Source organism: Zonotrichia albicollis, chromosome 12 (assembly GCF_047830755.1).
Source record: "Zonotrichia albicollis isolate bZonAlb1 chromosome 12, bZonAlb1.hap1, whole genome shotgun sequence".
NCBI lineage: Eukaryota > Metazoa > Chordata > Aves > Passeriformes > Passerellidae > Zonotrichia > Zonotrichia albicollis.
In genome coordinates this window covers 3,402,345-3,422,514 of record NC_133830.1, presented here as the reverse complement: position 1 = coordinate 3,422,514, position 20,170 = coordinate 3,402,345, and the positions used below count along the sequence as shown (strand labels likewise).

At 45.2% G+C, this 20,170-nt stretch overlaps 1 protein-coding gene across 1 annotated transcript in view; it reads left to right on the top strand.

The window, feature by feature from the left end:
- The first annotated feature begins 1,465 nt into the window (after positions 1-1,465).
- Positions 1,466-20,170, top strand: part of PPP4R2 (protein phosphatase 4 regulatory subunit 2) — a 28,445-nt gene continuing 9,740 nt past the window's right edge. Inside the window, exons 1-3 of the mRNA XM_005490172.4 lie at positions 1,466-1,650; positions 2,350-2,431; positions 19,674-19,844. Of these exons, the coding sequence (XP_005490229.2) occupies positions 1,617-1,650; positions 2,350-2,431; positions 19,674-19,844 (287 nt within the window). The 5' untranslated portion in view covers positions 1,466-1,616. The remainder of the gene's footprint in view (positions 1,651-2,349; positions 2,432-19,673; positions 19,845-20,170) is intronic.

Below are 20,170 nucleotides of genomic sequence, written 5' to 3'. Positions count from 1 at the left end.
ATCTAAGCTTCATTACTGAGAGCAGAAGTAGCTGCTGGTCTTACACCGCAAATAATTTTAATTATTGATCCATGCCTAGGGGTTGAACAGCCTATAACTCTCAAAAAGTATGTTTTTAAATCTGAAACGTAAATCTTAACAAGGCTTTGTGTGAGTTTAGTGGAAGAAAAAACACCCCTGGATTATTAAACAGTTTCTCTTTATTCTTTACTTGGATGTTTAAACCACCACATCTTCCCCAACAAGGTGATTTTTCTTGTTGTTGGGTGTCAGTGAATACAAGCAGGCTGGGAACTGACACAAAATGAAATCATCCTCTCTGTGTACATTTTCATTACAAGGTGTGTCAAATACCTTACAAGGAGTAATTATAATTTATGTTTCATTAATGAAGCAGCTCAGGTGTGATTGCCTCACCCGTTTGCCTGAGATCACACAACAAACTGATGATGAAACTATCTACAAGCTTTTTGTGTCCTGGGATTACATTTAAATGTTTCAGCTTTGAGAATGGAAGGAAAAGGTCATTTGAACTGGTGAAAAAGGTGAACAGGAAAAGTCTTGCCCGGTTAGTGGAGGGGCCTGGGCTGGAGCCTCTTGTCTGCTCCTTGCCTCACCTTGGCAGCTTGGCCAGCAAGGAGTGACAGCTCTGCCAGGGCTCCACATCCTCAGAGCCAAGAGCTGGCACAGGATGGGCGAGGGGATTCTCACAGGGAATGTGCCAGACTGGGAGAGGCAGCAGGAGAGTCACCTGGAGGATCTGAGGGGAGAGAGACCTCCCTAGGATCTTCAGCATCCTCACCAGGGAAAGCTGAGGGGACAGGTACCAATATCTCTGTCTTCACTCCTGTGACCAGGACTCGAGGGAATGGCCTGAAGCTGTCAGGGAGGTTTGGGCAGGATATTAAGAAAAGATTGGTCCTCCCAGAGGGTGTTGGACACTGCCCAGGCTCCCCAGGGAATGTCCAGGAGCATTTGGACAGTGTTCTAGGGATGCACAGGGTGGGATTGTTGGAGTGTGTGCAGGATCAGGAGCTGGACTGGATGGTGGACCCCTTCCAAATGATGATCTTGAGAATAAAAAGACAAGCACGTCCTTGCACTAACAGGGGGGAGCGCAGTCACCCTCAGCCTGAGAGCGGGGGGGGGGGAAATAACAAGAGCTCTCTGAGGGGCCGGCGCGTGAAGGGGAAACGGCTCCGCGTTCTCTGCCCCGAGGATCCGCACGGCGGGGCCGGCATGAGGAGGACGCTAACCCACAGCCGGAAAAGAAGCCCAAAAAGAGCCGCGCTCAGACCGTGCCCGCCGCTCGCTCGGCCGGGCGCTGCGGCCGAGCCTTTCCCGCCGCTTTTCCCGCCGCCTTCCCTGCCCCTCCCTCACGGCCGCCGGCCCCGCCCCCTGCCGCGGGACCCCCGTTAACCCCGCCCCGGCCGCGGGAACGCCCATTGGCTCCGCCCCGTGGCTCCTCCCCCGGCGGGCGGGGCCGCGGGGCCGCGCACGGGCACGGCGCGGGCGCCATGTTGGAGCGTCGCTGAGCGCGGGGTCTTGCTGTGAGCGCGGCCCGGTCTGCGCGGGACTGGGGCGGGGGAGCCGCGCGGAAATCGCCCGGGCGGATCATGGACGTCGAGAGGCTGCAGGAGGCGCTGAAAGGTGGCGGCGAGGCTGGCGGCGGGGGCTGGGGGAGCGGTGTCGCCGCGCGGAGGGGAAGACTGAGGTCCCTCAGACGCTGTGGGGGGAGCGCCCCTCGCTGAGGGCGGCGGGTCCCCCGCTGTGGGGAGGGGGCTGCTCGCTGGGGAGGGTCCCGCAGAGTGGGGAGAGCCCGGGGGTCGCTGTGGGGAAGCGGAGGGCAGAGCCCCCGCTCTCCCTACCCAACGACCCTCGGGGCTGCGTGAGGGGGATCGGTGACTCTCGGGGCTCCCCGGCTGCCGCCCTGGACTCCCCGCTCTGGCCGCCCCTTCTCTCTCATTCCTCCCCCTTCCCCCGCATCCCGGCCCCTTCCCTCGCATCCCGGCCCAACCCGGACCTGTCCCCTTCTCCCTCGCCAGCCCTCTCTGTTCTGGGCTCAGCTTGAGGAAATCGGTCTCTTTCTGTGCCGTAGCTGCTCACAAGAAGTTGCAGATCAACTTTTGCCACTCTGGTGCGTGCGGTTTCTCCGCAGGAAAAATAATAAGTGTTTCCCAGGGCTGGGAAGCTGGTGGAGTTCATGGGAACAGCCGGAGCATTGTGAGAGCACAACAGTGTTTATGTGGGAGCTGTACTGATAGTTCAAGCAAATCCCTAATTATTGTGAATTTTTGTTCTGTCCCATCTTCTTTTACCATTCTTTTTGTGTCGTTCTCATGCCAACAGATTTTGAGAAGAGAGGAAAGAAGGAAGTGTGTCCAATACTGGATCAGTTTCTTTGTCATGTTGCTAAGACTGGAGAGACGATGTAAGTGTGACTGTTTTGGTGGTCCTCAGTTGTGACTTAAAACAATTCTTGCATTTACGTCAGTGCGATTTAACCAGGATTCTTTTTTCGCCTGTAGGTTGCTTCAGCGAGCTGAATAAGCTTTCCTTAGTTCCCATATAATTTTATATGGATTAATTTAGTCTGCTGATAGTTTGATCTAACGAGGAGATACTTCTCGTATAGGCTTTGCTCTGGGGTGTCTGTCAGGTCTTACTGATCCTGCTCAGCACAATAAAAAACCTGTTGCTTTCCCTGGAATTTTTAACAGAGATTCAGGTTTTGTAAGTGGCGAGTTCAGCTGCTGTCGCAACGCCTGCCGTACACTGTTGTATAACTGTGTTCGCAGTATCTAATTGTGTTATTTACATACAGATATCAGCCGCTCACATTGTTTCTCTCTGAGCTCTGTAACCATCCTGTGGTTGTGTCTGGGCGCCGCCGGGGCCGGGGCCGGTGCGGGTGCGCGGGAGCCGCCCGGAGCTGCCGTGCTCGTTCCCCCGGCGGAGCTTCCCCGCTGCCGCCGCTCCGGCCGTGCCGCTCTCCCGGCGCTTCCCTCCCGCCCGGGAGCCGAGGGAGCCGCGCTCCTTGCAGGGATCGCCGTGCCGACTTCCGTGGGCTCACTATTTGGCAGGAAGGGGAAAGGCTTCCCCGGCTGCGCTGCCGTAGCGTGGCTCACTTTCTGGCGCCCAGGCTGTCTCCTTGTTTTTGAGGCCTAGTGCCAGACTACGGCTCCAGCAGGGGAGATTCGCTTTTGCGAGTGTTTTGTGATCAGCCAGTGACCGCAGGGGCTTTGTTTGAGTTTCTAGACTCCCGCGAATTTGTAAGAGCTTTTGTAGCTTTTGGTGGTTTTTCTTTTTCTTTTTTTTTTTTTTTTTTTGGTAGCTTGCTAGTGCTGCTTGGATTAATGGTTTAGAAAGAAAAACAAGTTCTGAAATGTACTTTGCTCTTTGAATAGAAGGCTCATGCTCAGCAGACATACACAGCTGTAATGCTTCATATTTTGGGGGTAGTGCTTATTATACAGAAAAAACACACCACAGTAAGCCTATACTAAAAATATGTTTAAAATTTTTTCCCCATTCTGAGATATTTCTTCAGGTTGTTTTTATTGTTTCTGCCACTATCACGCATATTCCAAACTAATTTTTAAAAAGTAATTCTATAAGGACAAGTTCTTGGTAAAATTATTTCCTCTCTGATTTTATTTTCATTTAGGAAATCTAAGTTTAGTTTATTATTTTTATTTTATTTTTACAAACTTAAACCTGAACGGGGGTCTGTCATCTGATATACAGATCCTGCCTTTTGTGTTTGTAGAGTTTTATTTTTGGTTTTTTTGAGGTCTGTGGCTCTTTTCAGCCTTCTTAAACCTTTCAGTTGCATTAAATTGTTTTTTAAAAAGTGTTGGATGTGAACATCAGAAGTGTGTAATATAATCTGGAGGTAGGCATGGAAATAATGTTTTAGAATACTAAATTTGCTTCAGATTATCTAGCAAAGTCTGTATTTGTTCATCAAAGATGTTTGTTTGTTCACTGATGTGTTATGTGTGAAAATATCAGGGAAAAAATGAGTAAAAAAATTAAAATCTCCTGGGAATCACTCATATGAAGATTGCTAACATGCCTTTTAAGAACTTAATGTACTTTTGAGCTGGTACAGCTTGACAAGTACAAGTATTCTGGAATAGGCAGACCTACCAAATACATGCAAATTTAAAATGCACTAGATAGTCTTTATTTCCACTTATATAAAAATAACTTTGTGTAATAGAATCTAAACCAGCAGATACTTTGGAGTGAGAAGATAAAATACTAGTTTGCCATGACATTTGTTAGGATTTTTACAAACTTCAGAGTGTAACTTGAAAAAAACAAGCAGTGAGGATGGTTTAGTCAGGGGTAATTACACCCGTGGTTTGCAGACTTGATTATTGAACAACAATGGATCTTACTCAGTCACAGCCTGTTCCTAATGTAACAAACAAAAAGTACTGAGGCAAATCAGGACAAGTGAAATGTGAAATATTTTTGTGTTCAGTTGTTAGTTCTGGGAGAGTTACATGGGGGTTCTGTCATGAATTCTGATTTTTAGAGGATGAACTGCAGTCTGTATCCTGGGATGAATGCTCTCATCCTCCATGTGTTTCCAGACAGGGTTGCAGCAGATCTTGGTGACTCAGTAAAATTAGTTTGAAAAGGTAGTAATGAAGTAAATTAAAGTGATGTTTGAGGTTCTCCTGCCAGCTTGATCACAGGCAGCTCACCCAGGTAAGGTCGCTGGCACCTCCCTGCCCCCACTGGTTCAGAGTGCTTATTCATGGGGGAGCTGGGAACAGGTAGGTGCAGGTTTAGGTGAGGCTCTGATCTCGCTGGCGTTGCCGTGGCAGCAGCCCGGCCTGCTCAGCCCCTGGCTCGCTGTTCACTGGGGCTGCTCAGCTGCCTCTGCAGCTCCCTGGGAACCTGGGCACGAGCTGCTCACAGTCCTGGCTCTCCAGGACAGCCTCGGTTCATTGGTCCTCGAGTTCTGTCCTGGAGAGGTGCTGAGGGGAGGAACACAGGGTGAGAGGTGATAAAGCCTCCACTGCTCCTGTGATAAGGCTCTCAGTATCTGTATTGTAATTAGAGGTCTTTTGCACTTATGAGGGAGGTGTGGAACAAAAACATTGCTAATTTTGGTTCCATTATCGCTGTAAGCTTAGGTGTGTTATCAGTGCTGTGCAGTAAAATCTTGATCATACAATGATGTGCATTCACTTCATCTTTTTGAAGTTTTCCTCTTGTGCAAAGTTAACCATTCACTTAATTGCTGGTGAGATTATGGCCTACATTTACAGGAGCCAGTCTAAACTTCCTTTATTAAGGGTGATTGCTTGGCTACTATGAAATATTTTTGTTTCTTAACAGTTGCCATGGTAAGACTTAGCCTTAGGTGAAATATAGTATAAAGTTTGTTCTTCAACCTTTTTAAAGTTGTCTTGAATCTTAGGAATTTTTTTCTTCTTTTCAGAGTAACATACTCCTCAATTAAGCTGACTTTTTACTGAGATACTAATGTGGAATTTCCTTTGTGAGACCAAGTACAGTCAGGGAAGTTTGTTAGAACCTCCTTGTCTCCAGTTTGTACCAGATCAGTGACTTGCAGCACTGAGGAAAGTGAAGAGGGAGGAAATGTGTTACTCCTGGTACTTAGCTGTGTCTGAAAGACCTCTAGAAACAGGATGAGGTTTTTTTTATAAGAAATCCACTTGTCTATTTTTTCTGAAGTAGAAAGAGCTGTAAAGGATGGGATAGAAATCAGAGCATTGCAGTTCTAGAAGTAAAATGCAACAGTGACATTTTTTTCTTGTTTCTGAAGAATTCTTAAAGATAGTTATGAAGATCACTTATCAATTGTGATCTTGTGTCCTGTGTTTAAGATGTTTTCTTTTACCTCTTAGGAAATTCTATTGGGTTTAGAGTCACTCTGCCCCTTCAATAGCAAAAATGTTTTAAAACCATTTATTTAGGTACTTCACCAAGAAACTCTAATGTGTTGGACTGGAAAGGCAAACTAGATTTTTCTAAAGTGGAAAATAAAACTTTGAAAACTAAAGCAATCAAAAATTTTATGTTGGTTTTTTATGCATTTCCCTCCCTCTTGCCCTGGAGCAGGGAACCTATAAAGTGCAGTTTTAATGGCTTACTGTAGTGGAAAGTATAATGCAGAAGCTTATTGCCAGTGAAGGAATCCAGAAAGTGGTGAAGGACCAAAATCTGGAGCAGTGCATTTGTAGGCAGGAGTGATTAATGGTAAAACCCTTGTGGGCCTAAGCAGAGAGCACTGCCCAGGATGTGATGCAGTTACACTGGTTCTTCCCCTCAGTGCAGCTTAAACAGCCATTAAAATACATTCTGGTTTCATTTCTTCCTCTAGTGAAATTCTTTTGGAAGCTCTGAAATGTTTATTTGAACCTCATCTGGGCCTGAAAACAGAAATTGTTTCTTTGCTGTTTCCTGGAGGGCCAACATAAGTGACTTCTGCAGAGTTTCTTGAGTCAGGTTTAATTCATGTGAGTATAGGGCAAATCTGGACATTGGTGCTGTCATCATAGACTAGGTGGAGGTGACTTGTGGAGGTGATCCAGGCAGATCCTGTGCCCAAGGGGAGCTAATTTCAAAGTTAAATAAAATAGATTACAGCTTTGTGCAGCATTTCTGAAAGTCTCCAGCATGGCAATTCCATACCCTCAGTTTGGCTCTGTTTCACTGCTTGACCATGTGCCCTGGGGAGAGCATTTCCATGGAGCATCCTGGGCCCAGTGCTCTCAGAAAGGAACCTGTTTCCATCTCCCTGGTGGCAGGGAGCCCTTCCTGTGGCACTCAGCAGCCTCGGTCACAGCAGGGCTGGCAGAGCTCTGCTCCCCCCAGCCAGCCAGGGGTGCCCTGAGCACCAGAGCTCGGCTCCCTGACCAGCACAGGGGTGCCCTGCTGGGCACTGAGCAGCACAGGGGTGCCCTGCTGGGCACTGAGCAGCACAGGGGTGCCCTGCTGGGCACTGAGCACCAGAGCTCGGCTCCCTGAGCAGCACAGGGGGTGGGTGCCCTGCCGGGCTCCGAGCGCCGCCTGTGGAGCTGGGTGTGGTGTGGCCGCACTTTGGCGCTGCAGTGGAGCCTGGGCTGCACCGGGGCTGCAGCTTTGCTTTGCTCAGGGTGAGCTGAGCGTTCTCTGGTCCTCCCTCCTCGGCAGCCGTCAGGTGGATCAGGGATGATTTGCCTTTGGTAAATTACATAACTGTAAATGTAAGTTACATAACTGCAGCTCCACCAAAGATAATGGCAAAAATACTTTTGACCTTTTGATGCTGTTTCGTGTATTTATGTAGCAGTGAACTTTTTTCTTATTACATTTTTAAGCTTTTTTGAATCAGTTTAACTTTCCTATTTGTTTATTAGGGCAGTGAAATAGTTTGTTTGCTGTAGGAGAGCTAAATGAAGATACAGTAGCCATGAATTCCTACAAGAACAAGTTTGCATCTCAGTTTAAGTGTTTTAACTATGTACTGTGAAGGCTTGTGTAATATCCTTTCTCTTGTTACAAATGTATAGGTTTTTTTAGCCATATGTTCTTTGGCTTATTTCACATGCTTAAATTTAAGTCTATTTTTTCCTTTAACTATGTCTCTGCTTTTATTCAGCGAGCATTTGTCTACCTCTATATGTGTGTTCTAGCATTTTTCCTGATTTGGAGACAACTTACTTTCTGGAAATCTTAATGCCTATTTGGGGAATGTAATTCCTTATGATTTTTTAAAACACGAAATAAAACAATTCTCAGATTTCTGTTGTAATAAGCACAATCCTATTTTTCTGAAAGCACTTTCTGTGTGCCTTTGATTGTGTAAGCCTGTTCCATTTCCATGCTCTCAGTAAAGCAAGAGATGTAAGTAAACTTCCTTGCATTGTTGTCCACTGTTATTCCTCACTAACTCCATTCCCTTCAGCATCTGGAATTACCCCTACTAATTTCCATTCCACTGATGTCTGGAAAGGAGAGGAATCTTTGGTCTGAAAGCCTGCTGATGTACCTTTGTCAACACTAATTTGTCTTCCTTACTCTTTTACCTCTATTATAAACAAAAATTTCTGTATGTGTGAATTGTGTAGCTGCAGTGCCTGAGAGCAGTATCAATGAAATCACTTGCTGCTTTGGGAAGCACACACTGTTGTAGTGTTTTATTTTAAATGCTGCCACTTCATATCTGTTGGGAGTGGAGTTTACAGTGTAAAGGTCAGACTTCAACTGCCCTTGTAAAATGTGTGTGATGAACTGAGCCTAATAAACATTGGTCTCTCTATGGAACACACGTGTGAGGAAAGGCAGAAAGCAAGCTCTGATTGCAGCACCGAGGTTTTTGGAGTGATTGGGCTGTTTTAATCACAAATGGAGCTGTTTGCACTTTCAGATTTGCAGTGTTAGTGTGCCTTCCTTCCCTGTTGCTGTACACAGTTCTTGTGAGCACATTTCCTGATAATCTTTTTGGCAGCCAGTCCACGTCACTGCACAGAAACCTCCCCACCATGCATTCTCTGGTGGTTCCTGCAGTTGCCTGTGTTTCTGGTGATCACTTTTACTTGTGTTCTGTGCTCATCCTTCTCCTCAAGCTCACTTCTCTGCCTTGCTTGCTGGGATTTGTTGTCACCCTCAGGGTTTCTCCTGGTTTGTACCTTCACCTTGCAGTGACATTGCTGTAGTGGCTGCCTCAGTGTGACCTCTGATATTTTCCAGTGGGCCTCAAATCTCTGTTCTGTGGGGGCTGTTCTTGTTAATATTTCATCTGAAGGACTTTCCCAGGCATTTGGGTCTTGTTCACTCTACATTACACTTCTCAGTGGCAAGGATGTTTGTCCATTTTGACTTTGTAATTGGTGAGCCTTGATCCCTCTTCCTGTGTGAAGCTTTTGGCAAGGTTTTTTGCCTGGTGGCCCCTGGAGGAAGGAGCGGGGCAGTAGTGCACAGAGAAGGAGGGGTACAAAGCACTCTGGTGGGCTTGGGAAGGTGGATTATCAAACCAAACTGATGCTGCTGTTCCACAAAGCTGGTACATGTCTGGCAGGTCTCAGCTTTAGAAATAAAGCTACTTGAAAACAAAATTTCCATGATGCCAATACCTGGTGATGCTTGGCTTGAAGTGGCAGGGGAGTGTGATGATGCACAAACCCCTGATGCCTGTGGGTTAGGGCAGTGAGGGAGGGCAGCCTTGGCATGCCAAGCTCAGCATGTGCCAGCTCAGCTGCCCTGTGGAGAAGCCACTTGGGTGGCTTTTGTTTTTGGTTTGGAAGGAATCAGTAACAAGTGCAATTTCCTTGGTCCCAGCAGAGCTGTGTGAGAGCTGAGTGAGGCCTGTGGGTTTTTGGGGCACTGCATCAGTGCCAGGCACAGGGACTCCCTGCAGCAGAGATGCAGGAGGGGCTGCACAGGGTGCATTTTCCTAATCTGGTCTCCCAGCTTTATTGCTTGGCACAATAAACATCTGATCATGTTGTGTCAGTGTGGCTGCAGCTCCTCCAGCAGTGACAGCCACGCTGGCCAGAGGAGCTGCAGCCGTTCTCCTGTGGATTTGGTTATTCTGGGCAAACTGGTGATACCAGAGGCAACATTGGTGTCCTGTGTTGCTTTCTACTCTGCTACAAGGAAGTTCATTTTTGAATGAAGAGTGTTGTCATCTTGCACTTTTTTGTTCTGTGGTCAGTTTTTGACTTTAAAATAAAAGAAAATGAAAGGTACTTGGGTTTGGTTTTAGATAACTGCGTTCACAAATGTACTTCTTAGAAAACTTTGGCCTGAAATTTTGTTTCTGTTCTGTGGGACAGCTATATTCTGTTAGAGTCAGCTGAATATTTATCAGCAGAGATTAGAATTAGTCCCTTGATGATTACAGATAGTGCTTTAATGTCTTCTTCAGCTGCTTGTTTCCATAACTAAGTCTTAATCTTTGTTGTTCCTGGCAAGAGCAGTGGATATTTGAAGCAGCCGAGGTGAACACTCACTACTGAAGTAGCTGGAGTTGTAATGTCTGACAGTTCCCTGGTTCTGGGATGAGCTCACTGTGCTCCCAAGGAGAGCAAAGACTGCATTTAGGCTGACAACAATCAGTGAAAATGGAAAAACACCTCCTGTGCTTGTGGGAAATACCAGTTTTTCCTCCTTTGAACTCTTCAATATATTTTTAATTAAAGTGAAAGGTAACATGAGGTAAAAGCCTGCTGCAGATAAAATGTGAGTGTTTAATTTTACATGAGTTATCAGGTGAAAGGGAACAGGACGCTCCCCCAGGACGAGGCTTTGCCGGTGTTCTCCCAGCAGGGGCACGCTGCAGCACGGCTCAGTGTTCAGCACATTCACCCTACAGCAGCACCTCGGCTTGGAAATCCTTTAGGAGCACTCATCAGGGATCTAGCCCTTGTTTAAGGCTTTGATTTGATGTTAGGCTGAGGTGTTTGCTTGCCAGAAGCCACTCTCCGTTGGTGTTCAGGGGGTTTTACAGGGTAACTCTCTGTCATTGTTTGGAATTTCCCCTGTTAATCTGCACTGTGTGAATGGTGAAAATAGCAGCACTGTGCAAAATCATTACATCAAAATACTGTTAAAGCACAACAAATAGAAAAATAGGTTTCAAATACAAAGAATATTTGACACAAGAGTGGAATGAGGTGAAATATATTCTTTTACCTGATAAATGAGTGCTGCTGCTTAAAGAAATGGTTTAGCTCCCTGCTAGTCACATCTCACACCTTACTCAGCCTTATCTGCAGCATTAATGTTGTGGTTAGATCAGTGATGTGCCTCCCCTCCCTGTGTGTGGGATCACAGCAGCGAGTGGGAGCAGCAGAGCAGCCTTGCCCCTTTTGGTGCAGGCAGAGGCCAGGGCTGAGTGTCTGGTGGGGCAGCACCCCCTGCTCTGCCCTGGGATGGGATCCCTGTGGGAACCTCAGCACCCCCTGCTCTGCCCGGGATGGGATCCCTGTGGGAACCTCAGCACCCCCTGCTCTGCCCTGGGATGGGATCCCTGTGGGAACCTCAGCACCCCCTGCTCTGCCCTGGGACGGGATCCCTGTGGGAACCTCAGCACCCCCTGCTCTGCCCTGGGATGGGATCCCTGTGGGAACCTCAGCACCCCCCTGCTCTGCCCTGGGATGGGATCCCAGCATGGCTCAGCTCCCTCTTACTGGGAGTTCAGTGCTGCAGCTTTTTATCCCAGAAATGGCCAGTGGTATTTTCTGAAAAAAAATTGAAAGTACACATGTTTAAAAATCAATCTGTTTATATCTTAAATAATAAAATAGTAATTCCTGTATGAAAGCTGACATGTGAAATGGCAACAGGTTTGGGTTTTTTCATTTGCTGGTCTGAAAATGCTGGGAATTGTGTTTTACAGGCAGCTCTTAAAATTTTTAACTTGTGTACCCTTTTTGTGTAATTGTGTATTTCCAGGTATCCTGGTTTACAGCCACTGAATAGATCTCAAATTTGGGTGTGCTGGATAAGGCTAGGATTGATTCAAAACCATGAAAAGGTGGAGGGAGTTGGGAGTAGAACAGAGACACCCGAGGGAAGAGCTCAGCGTGGCCTCGGTGCCATCCTCCAAGGGTTCCCTGGGCAGCTGCAGCTCCCTGGGCTGTGGAGGGGATCCCTGGGTGCTGCCAGGGAGGGCATAGGACAGAGTGCCCGGGCAGGGGGACAGGACAGGACAGAGTGCCCGGGCAGGCTCCTGCCGCTGCTCTCTGCACGGCCTGGGGGCAGGGGCCGCGCTGGGGCTGCTCCTGCCTGCCCTGGGCTCTGCTCCCTGCCCCTGCTGGCAGCCACGGGCCGTGCAAGGGCCTGCTGCAAAGTGCTGCCTTGCTGTGGGATCTCAGCACCTCAGGACTGAGGTGTCACCGAGACCACCCTTGGGGGGCTCGAGAGTCCTGGAATGTTCCAGAAGTGTCTGGTGGCTGGACTTTGATCCTACACAGGAGACGACACCTGTATGAGGATAGGAGGGTTTCACCGGGGTGAATGGTGAAGGGATCAGTTAATTAGAGGATGAGACACAGGGTTTAGGATTTCTGTACAGGGGGGTTTAGAGAAGTAAGATGGAGGAATTGGGGCGTGTCCTGTCCTTCTTCTTCGTCTTCTCCTCCATCTTCTGTGGTGATGGTGGCACTTTGGGATTGGTCATTACTAAAAGTGCACTGGGCAATAAGGGTGAAAGGTATTGGGGAAAAATGATAAATATTGTACACGTAACTTTGGGTATAAAGATAGGTGACTGTCCGGAGGGCAGGACAGTGTGCTCGTGGCTGGCTGCTGAGCAGAGCTCTGTCGGGCCGAGAGAAAATCTTTTAGATAAACAATTAATAAACACCGAGACCGAGAAAAGAACTGAAGCCTCTTCTCATCCTTTGGAACGCGGGCTGCCCAAGGCCACCCCGGGCCTTTCCAGGCCCTCCAAACAGCCGAAAACCGGACAACTGGTGTCCCTGGGTGGGCACGAACCACCAACCTTTCGGTTAACAGCCGACACTTCCGGCAACATTCCAGGACTCCCGAGCCCCCCAAGGGTGGTCTCGGTGACTCGGCACCTCAGTCCTGAGGTGCTGAGATCCCACACCTTGCCAGGGCTTTGATTGGGTGTGTCATTGCTGCGTGCACTTCATTTTCTCTGCCTTTTCACTTTGCAAATAGTTCTGGAGATCCCATTGATTGACCAGAATAGCAAAGGAATTCACTTGTTTTGGATGAAAATGACTGTGTATTAGAGTATATCTTCATCTCCTATGAGCTCTAGAACAAGACACAAAAGAAAAGAAACAGTTACTGAAGTTGGCAAATCACTTCAAAACACCTGTTTCCTACTAGCAGCTCTCTGTGGGAATGTCAAATTGGAGGGGCAAAGGTGACAGCAGTGACTGACATCTCTTATTCCATATTATGTGACTCCCTCAGAGATTTCCTCTGGTTCTTTCCTTGGGTGTTCTGAGGACATTGCCTTAACATCAGTTTAGCTGGACATTAAATGTTTGCATCCTAAATATACTGATTTGGTGGGAGTATTTTGTGCTGATTCTTTGTTTGTTTGTTTTTAAATTTCTGCTTGTCAGAGAGCCAGTAGTGGGAGAAGTGTGGAGAGGGAACTATTTCCTTTTATTAAGTTCTGATATTTCTTTTATGGCCTGTTCAATGAACAGAATCAATAGTAGATCCACTTTGGTCTCATTTTATGTTCTGTGTGGTATTCAGCATCTCTCCAAAACAGATGGCATCCTCTTAAAATTTAAATCAAGTAATTTTGTAATGAACTTAAACACTGTGAAATCTGAAGACAGACATCCCACCAGGACTCCTGGGACTCTTCATGTTTTAAGTACATAGCTGGGTCTCTGGAAGCTTAACATCTCTTCAATATAATGTTTTTCTTAATTAAACCTCTAATCTGTAAGGCAATTCCAGAAAGATTTATGGAACAATTGCAGTACTTTCATTTCTGGAGTTAGCCTTGTTTCAGGCACTCTGAATTCTTCCTCCAGTTCTTCAGTCAATTTTAGATTTTGTCCTGCTTTGCTTCAATAAATCTTACTGGAGTTTGAACCTTAGAATCTGCAGAGTTTGTGTGAAGTGGATGAGCCAGATGCACTCCCCCAGGGCTGTGTCTGATGTTTTCTGTCAGTTGTTAAATGGAGATGAGTAAATCAGTGGAGTTGCCTTCTGCACTCCTGGAGATTTGGCAGCCCAGCCTCCAATTTCACAGCAAAACCTTGCAGTGCTAAATACATGAGAGGGAGCCATGTCATTTGTTCAACATGGATTGTTTTCCCTTAAAAATAGTAGGGATTTTTATCTTTGTTTTGGGTCTTGCCCAAACAACTTTGTTAAATATTTCAGGCTTTTTGCTCTTTTTGTTGATACCTTATCTCCCAAATGACTATAACAAGTGGCCAAAGAATCAAGTACAAAAACTTGTCCAGTGGTCAGAAGAAGATACCAGTTAATGCTGTGACACACCAGTGCAGATACTGAGCTGCTTCTCCTCCCCAGTAACCATTGTGGCAAGACAGAAAGCTGCTTTCACTGTTCTCCAGGACAAGCACTTTGCATTGGCAGGAGATAAGGGAATGGGGGGATGTCTTTTACACCCTGGGAATGATATGATCAGATTATTTCCATGTAAAATGCAATTTTGTTTGGATATGCATGTTTGGAAGGATGAATCCTATGCAAATCATGTTAGCAGAGACACAGTCATTCCTTGCAAGCAACTTTCTGCTACTAATTCTTTGAAATCAAAGCATGGCATCAAATTTTGCCCTGCTTTGTGTCTGAGGTGGCCTGTTCCCTGCTGAGGATCTGTTCAGCAAGTGGAATTGGTGCATTTCTAAACTTGGTTGATGTTGCTTGGCAAATTCTGTCGATCTGTAGTAATGGATTAGTTCCAAGAGCAAATCATGTAATTCAAGTACAGGTGTGAAATAGATTGATTGCTGTTATTAGAGAACAGAGCTATTTAGGGTTGTGTTCTTCCATGACTCTGCTCTGACAGTGCTAGATTGTGTCTAAATGAATCTCTCTTCTTTTTATTGTTGTATTTTATTCTTCCCTGTGCAGTGGAGATATTTTTGCTGCTTCATCAACTCTCAGTGACTCAGTGTTACTGTTTCATGTTCTGACTCTGGAGTTCCCCATCCCTCCTTTGTGGCTTTCCTCTTAGAGTTTAAGTTTCTTGTCTTCATTTACTAATTTTGATCCCATTCTGGGGTTTTGTTAGTTATGTGTAGGATTTTTGGGAAAAAAATAAATTAATTAGCAATTTTTTTGCTTAGCCTGTCATTTGATTTAATCCCTTCTGGCTCCTTTCATGTCTCATGTCTTCCCTCACCCTTTCCTAGCCTTTTGTCACCTTGTCTCTCTAATTATATGTAAATCTTCTCAAAACTTGCTGATGTTCTTTGTAGGATTGGCTCTTTGGTCAGGTGCTGTCTGCTTTCCTGATGGACTTTGAAAATACAGCTGAGCATCTTCAAACACTGAAATCTTTCATCCATTTTTCTCTCATGTTTCTAATGCTCAATGAAATTGCCAGGTCAGGGGTGCAATATTTGGTGTTAAACATCTTCTCATACCTTGAGGCACTTTCTTACCATGTATAAAATGTTTAAGTAAGGTGGAAAGACTGAATTTGTTCTCTGTGTGAGCTTCCATGCTTTCATTTGTTGCTTGACTTTTAAAGGTGCTTTTTTAAAACCAATTAAATTTTTGAGTTAAACTACCAACGTTTGTGTCTGCCCTGGGAACATTTGAAATGGATGCTGCCTATATGGATACAAGCTGTAGTTCTGCAGGGCTGTGATTGATTTTCCTCTTCAGCCATTCCTTGACTTTTTTTTTTTGTTAAGGGCTTTTTACTTAAAATCAGTTTCTTCCTCTTGGTTTTTGTATGCCAGGGCAAATCATTGAGGTTGGTAAAGGGCAGGATCTTCCCTTTGGAGGGAAGCAGAGACTCTCATGATGAGCTGGCATTTTTTCCTAAATTTTTTGGAGCATGTGTGGAACTCCAGGCCCATTAGGCCAGGAGAGCTCTTTGTGCAGGTACATTTACACAGGGTGACCCAGATACTGTAGTGAAAGGTGCCTTGATGTACAGAAAATGTAGATAACTACAAAGCCATCATTCTCTAAAAGGAAAGTGCAGCAAACCAAAACATTTTGACACGTACAGTTGGCATCAGCTGAACTTTACAAACTCACGTGTCTCATCCATAGTGAAAACCAGTTCCTTCCTAGCAATGGGCTGAGCTTGGCAGTACAAAATTAAGATTACAAGTCACATATCCTGCTAGCATTAAAGCAGTCTTTATCTACAACTCTAGAATTTTTTTTTCCCATTCATGGAAAGACTGGTTGCTTAGAAATACAGACAACACAAGACAAACAAGTGCCAAATATCTGTTTTCTAGGAAAAGAAAAATATTCCACATGTATCATAAGCTTCCTGAGAAAACCCCTTTTTTCTCTGCTTTGTTACACAATGTGAGAACCCAAAACCAAGAGAAAAGTTTGGTCAGTACTTTCTATAGTTAGATCTAGAGCCAAATAGAAGCAAAAGAAATTTTTTCTACTCTCTGCTTTATGTACAAGCTCATTAAGTTTTATACACTGGAAAAGAACTGATTAAGAAGATAAATTCTGTAAGAAAAACCAATTGAAGAAATTCCGTGGAAAAAATACTGTTGGTACTTTTCATACTGATCAGCTAATACTAATAACTGTTCATACTGATCAGCTAATTTTTGTAGGTATTATTTTTGAAGGTGTTGTTTCAGATCATGCAGTGCTCTCAGTAACTTTTTTCTTTGTGAGGCTCTGAAAGCTCTCAAAGTTCTGATACAAATTCCCAAGCTGGTGTGGTGGACAGGAAGAGCATGGTTTGGAAGAAAAGGCTGATTATGTGCAATGCTGAGTGGGAAGAGCAAGTATTTATAAACAAGCCTGCTCTGAAAAAAAGTACCAACAGTATTTTTTCCATGGAATTTCTTCAATTTGTTTTTCTTACAGAATTTATCTTCTTAATCAGTTATTTTCCAGTGTATAAAACTTAATGGGCTTGTACATAAAGCAGAGAGTAGAAAAAATTTCTTTTGCTTCCATTTGGCTCTTGATCTAACTATAGAAAATATTGACCAAATATTGACCAAAAATTTTGTCTTGGTTTTGAGTTCTCACATTGTGTAACAAAGCAGAGAAAATAGAGATCTTTCTCAGGAAGCTTATGATGCATGTGGAATATTTTTCTTTTCCTAGAAAACAGATATTTGGCACTTGTTTGTCTCTTGTGTTGTCTGTATTTCTAAGCAACCAGTCTTTCCATGAATGGGGAAAAAAATTCGAGAGTTGTAGATAAAGATTGCTTTGATAGCTAGCCGGATATGTGACTTGTAATCTTAATTTTGTACTGCCAAGCTCAGCCATTGCTAGGAAGGGTTGAGATGGGACACGTGAGTTTGTAAAGTGCAGCTGGTGCCAACTGTACGTGTCATTGTCATGGACTGGTCAAACAGGAAAGGTGACTTGGCTCTTGTGACACTTCTGGTCACTTCCACTGAGTAAATGGGAACTGAGGAAATCTTAGTGTGCCTGCAGAAATCATTTTGTTCTTTTGGTGAGAAAGGAGTTGATGATTTGCCCAGCAGTGCTGTCAGAGATGCACAGACAGCTGTGTTCATTGTTTGAGTGCTGCTGTGTCTGGGATTGCCCTGGCTGTGACAGCGGCCTTAGAGCAGCTCAGCTGTGCTGCTGCAGCCGGGCAGGAGGAGCCCAGGGGGGCTGGGACACAGAGCCTGAGCCCCTGCAGTGCCTGGGGCTTGGCTGGAGCTGCTGCTGCTCTCTGTGCTCACCCTGGCATCCATGGCAGGGTGAGTTCACCTCCATCCCTGCTGCCTCTGGTGCGGCCTGGCCTGTGGCACCTGGCCGGCCAGCAGGTGCTTTGGAGTGCAGCTTCAGAGCTGCTTGCTGTGTCAGTCAGTCAGTGTGTTGCAGATGTGAGTTCTTTGCCTTTTTATAATGGGAGAAATGCTAATTAAAATGTGTAGTTTGAAATCCAAGTGATAGTTTTCTCAACATCTCTATATGGACAACATGACAATCTTTGTTTTCTGCAGTTTCAGCATTGTGAAGGAGCTGGTGAGTGCTGCTTTCAGGCAGGAGATTGCAATTTTAAACCTCATGTTGCTGATTTATTTCAAACACTGATGGGTTAATAGTCAGTGAAAAGATAAGTGTTACTATTTAGCAAGAAATAAGTAACAATGAAAACAAAGAACAAATCAAGTTTTACAGTGTGGAAATATATCCAAATGGGGTTGTCAAAGAATGTTTAGAATAATAGTGGAATCCCCTTTCATGAGGCAAGGAAAGCTCTTGGGATGCTCTGTGGGGAGTGATCCCACGCTGTCATGGGGTTATTTACTGTGGCTGTGGTTTGTTGATGTATTAAATCTGTGATTTGTTACTAACACTTTGGTTTCGTGGTGGTGACACTGCAGAATTGTACAGCCTTTTAATTGAACATTTGCAGTAGTAATGCCTGATAGTGTACAGTGGAACATTATGGTGTTCTGCCTTGGATGTAGAGTGCTGGTTGGAGACAATCCAGCTAGACTCAGTAGTGCTCTTTAATCCATACATTCCCTTTTGGGACCTTGATGTTTATTTATTTATTAATTTTTATTATTGTTCACTAAGTCCTGTGATCCCTCCTGTTGTGAGGTGCCTGAAGGTCTCTTGTGAAGGAAAACAGAGCTTTGCTTTCCTCTTTGGAATTCCATTCTTGGTGAAAGACAGGGCTTTGTGTTTGGATCTCTGTAGATAAACCTGAGCTGTATTTCCCCCCTTTTCATCTCATAATTATTTCTTGGAGACAAAGGAGAAAATCAAGGCAGAGATGACGTGGCCCTGCTGTTCTGGTGCAAGCAGGCTGCCAGAGCTTCCCTGGCCCATGCTTTGGGATTTGGTGGTGCTGGAGAAGCAAACATCACCACGTGTGCTTCCCAGCACAGACAGCTGGGTCAGCCCCACATATTTCTGTGTGGGCTCAGAAATAGGCAGGGCTGTAGAGACAGAGCCTTTGCTAAATAGTTTTCTGTATATTGAATATTGCCTTGAGCAGGAGCTGAAGGGCTGTCCAGGGGCTCACATTTTACACTGGTTTGCTTTGAGCCTGCTCCTGCCAGAGCGTGTGTGTTACAGAGAAATGTCAAAGATCATTTTCTCTCTTTCTTTATTGTTGGTTTGTTACTCCCTGTTTGTTCTTTTTCTCCTGCTGGAGCTGTGCAAGCTCCTGCATCAGGAGCAGAAACAAATCGATGCTGAAGGGAATGGGTTGCTGCTCTCACGTGGCTCCCTGTGCTGCCCAGGCTTGCACAGCCCAGGGAGGCCCTCAGGGGCTCCTGTGGCTGCCATGGGTGGGCAGGGGCTTGTACCCAGTGAGAGGGACCTGTTTGCTTGAAAATGTCAAAAACTGCAATTTTATCCATGATGAAACTTGAAGCTGTAAGGCAGGAGGTAACGTGGAGCCATCTTAATAGCTCACTGCTGTGGGAATGTTAATTGGGAGTCAGAGTTTTGCTCAGTTATTTGTCAGCAAGTGCCAGCTGTGATACAGGAATATTTGCCTTTTTGAGAAGAAGAGGTACCATGAGATGTTTTTAGGGTGTGTGGAGTTACAAAGGCCTTTGGTAAGGTTTTGTGAGGGGAGCAGATAGTGCTGTGTACAGTTGCTCTATGGATTTCAAACTTGAACAACTCCATGGTTTGGTGTGGTGGGTATTTTTGGTGTGGGTTTTTGTGGTTTGTTTGTTTGTTTCCCCTTCCATCTGTTATGAGCTCAGTGAAGCTGTAGGCTCCCTTACATTGGATAGACACGTGTGTGTTTCAGGTTTAGGTTTGCCTTGTCCATGGATGTTGGTTCTTTAAGGAAATGGCTTCCCCTGCTGTTGGTGGCAGTTGATTTGTGCACCATTGTTCCATGTAATTGTTGAAATAGTTCCCGTGCTCTAAACTCAGGAAGGAAAACAGCCCAGCATTGCTTGCCTCGTTTATCTCAGGGCTGGCATGCCAGGGTGAAGGCTGCTATGCAAACATAAACTCACACTGCTGTTCTTGGCTTTAGGACTAACTTGCCTGTGTCTCAATGCTTGTGTTTTATGCAGGGTTCAGTGGTCTCAGTTTAAAGGCTATTTTATTTTCAAACTGGAGAAAGTCATGGATGATTTCAGAACCTCAGCTCCTGAACCAAGAGGGCCCCCCAATCCAAACGTGGAATATATTCCCTTTGAAGAGATGAAAGAAAGAATCCTGAAAATTGTTACTGGATTTAATGGGTATGTATCCTTTGTTTTCTAAGATCAGGATAACAAACATATTTCCCCTGTTTTTAACATAGTAGTTTGTCCTGTCTCTGTGACTGTTCATTTTGCTTCCTTGCATAGATGAGCAGAAGCACATGTACACTTTGGAAATACATTACAGTAGTTTCTGAACTTTATTATTGTGTCACTGAATGAAAAGTGTGACATGTGACATGCTGTGCTGACATTCACTTTGTTTTTTCAATATGTGTTTAGTTTTTACACAGTGCAGTTCAAAGAAGTATCATATTACTGTGTGCATTTAAGAGATTAAATAGACAGTCCAGTCAGACTTCTTT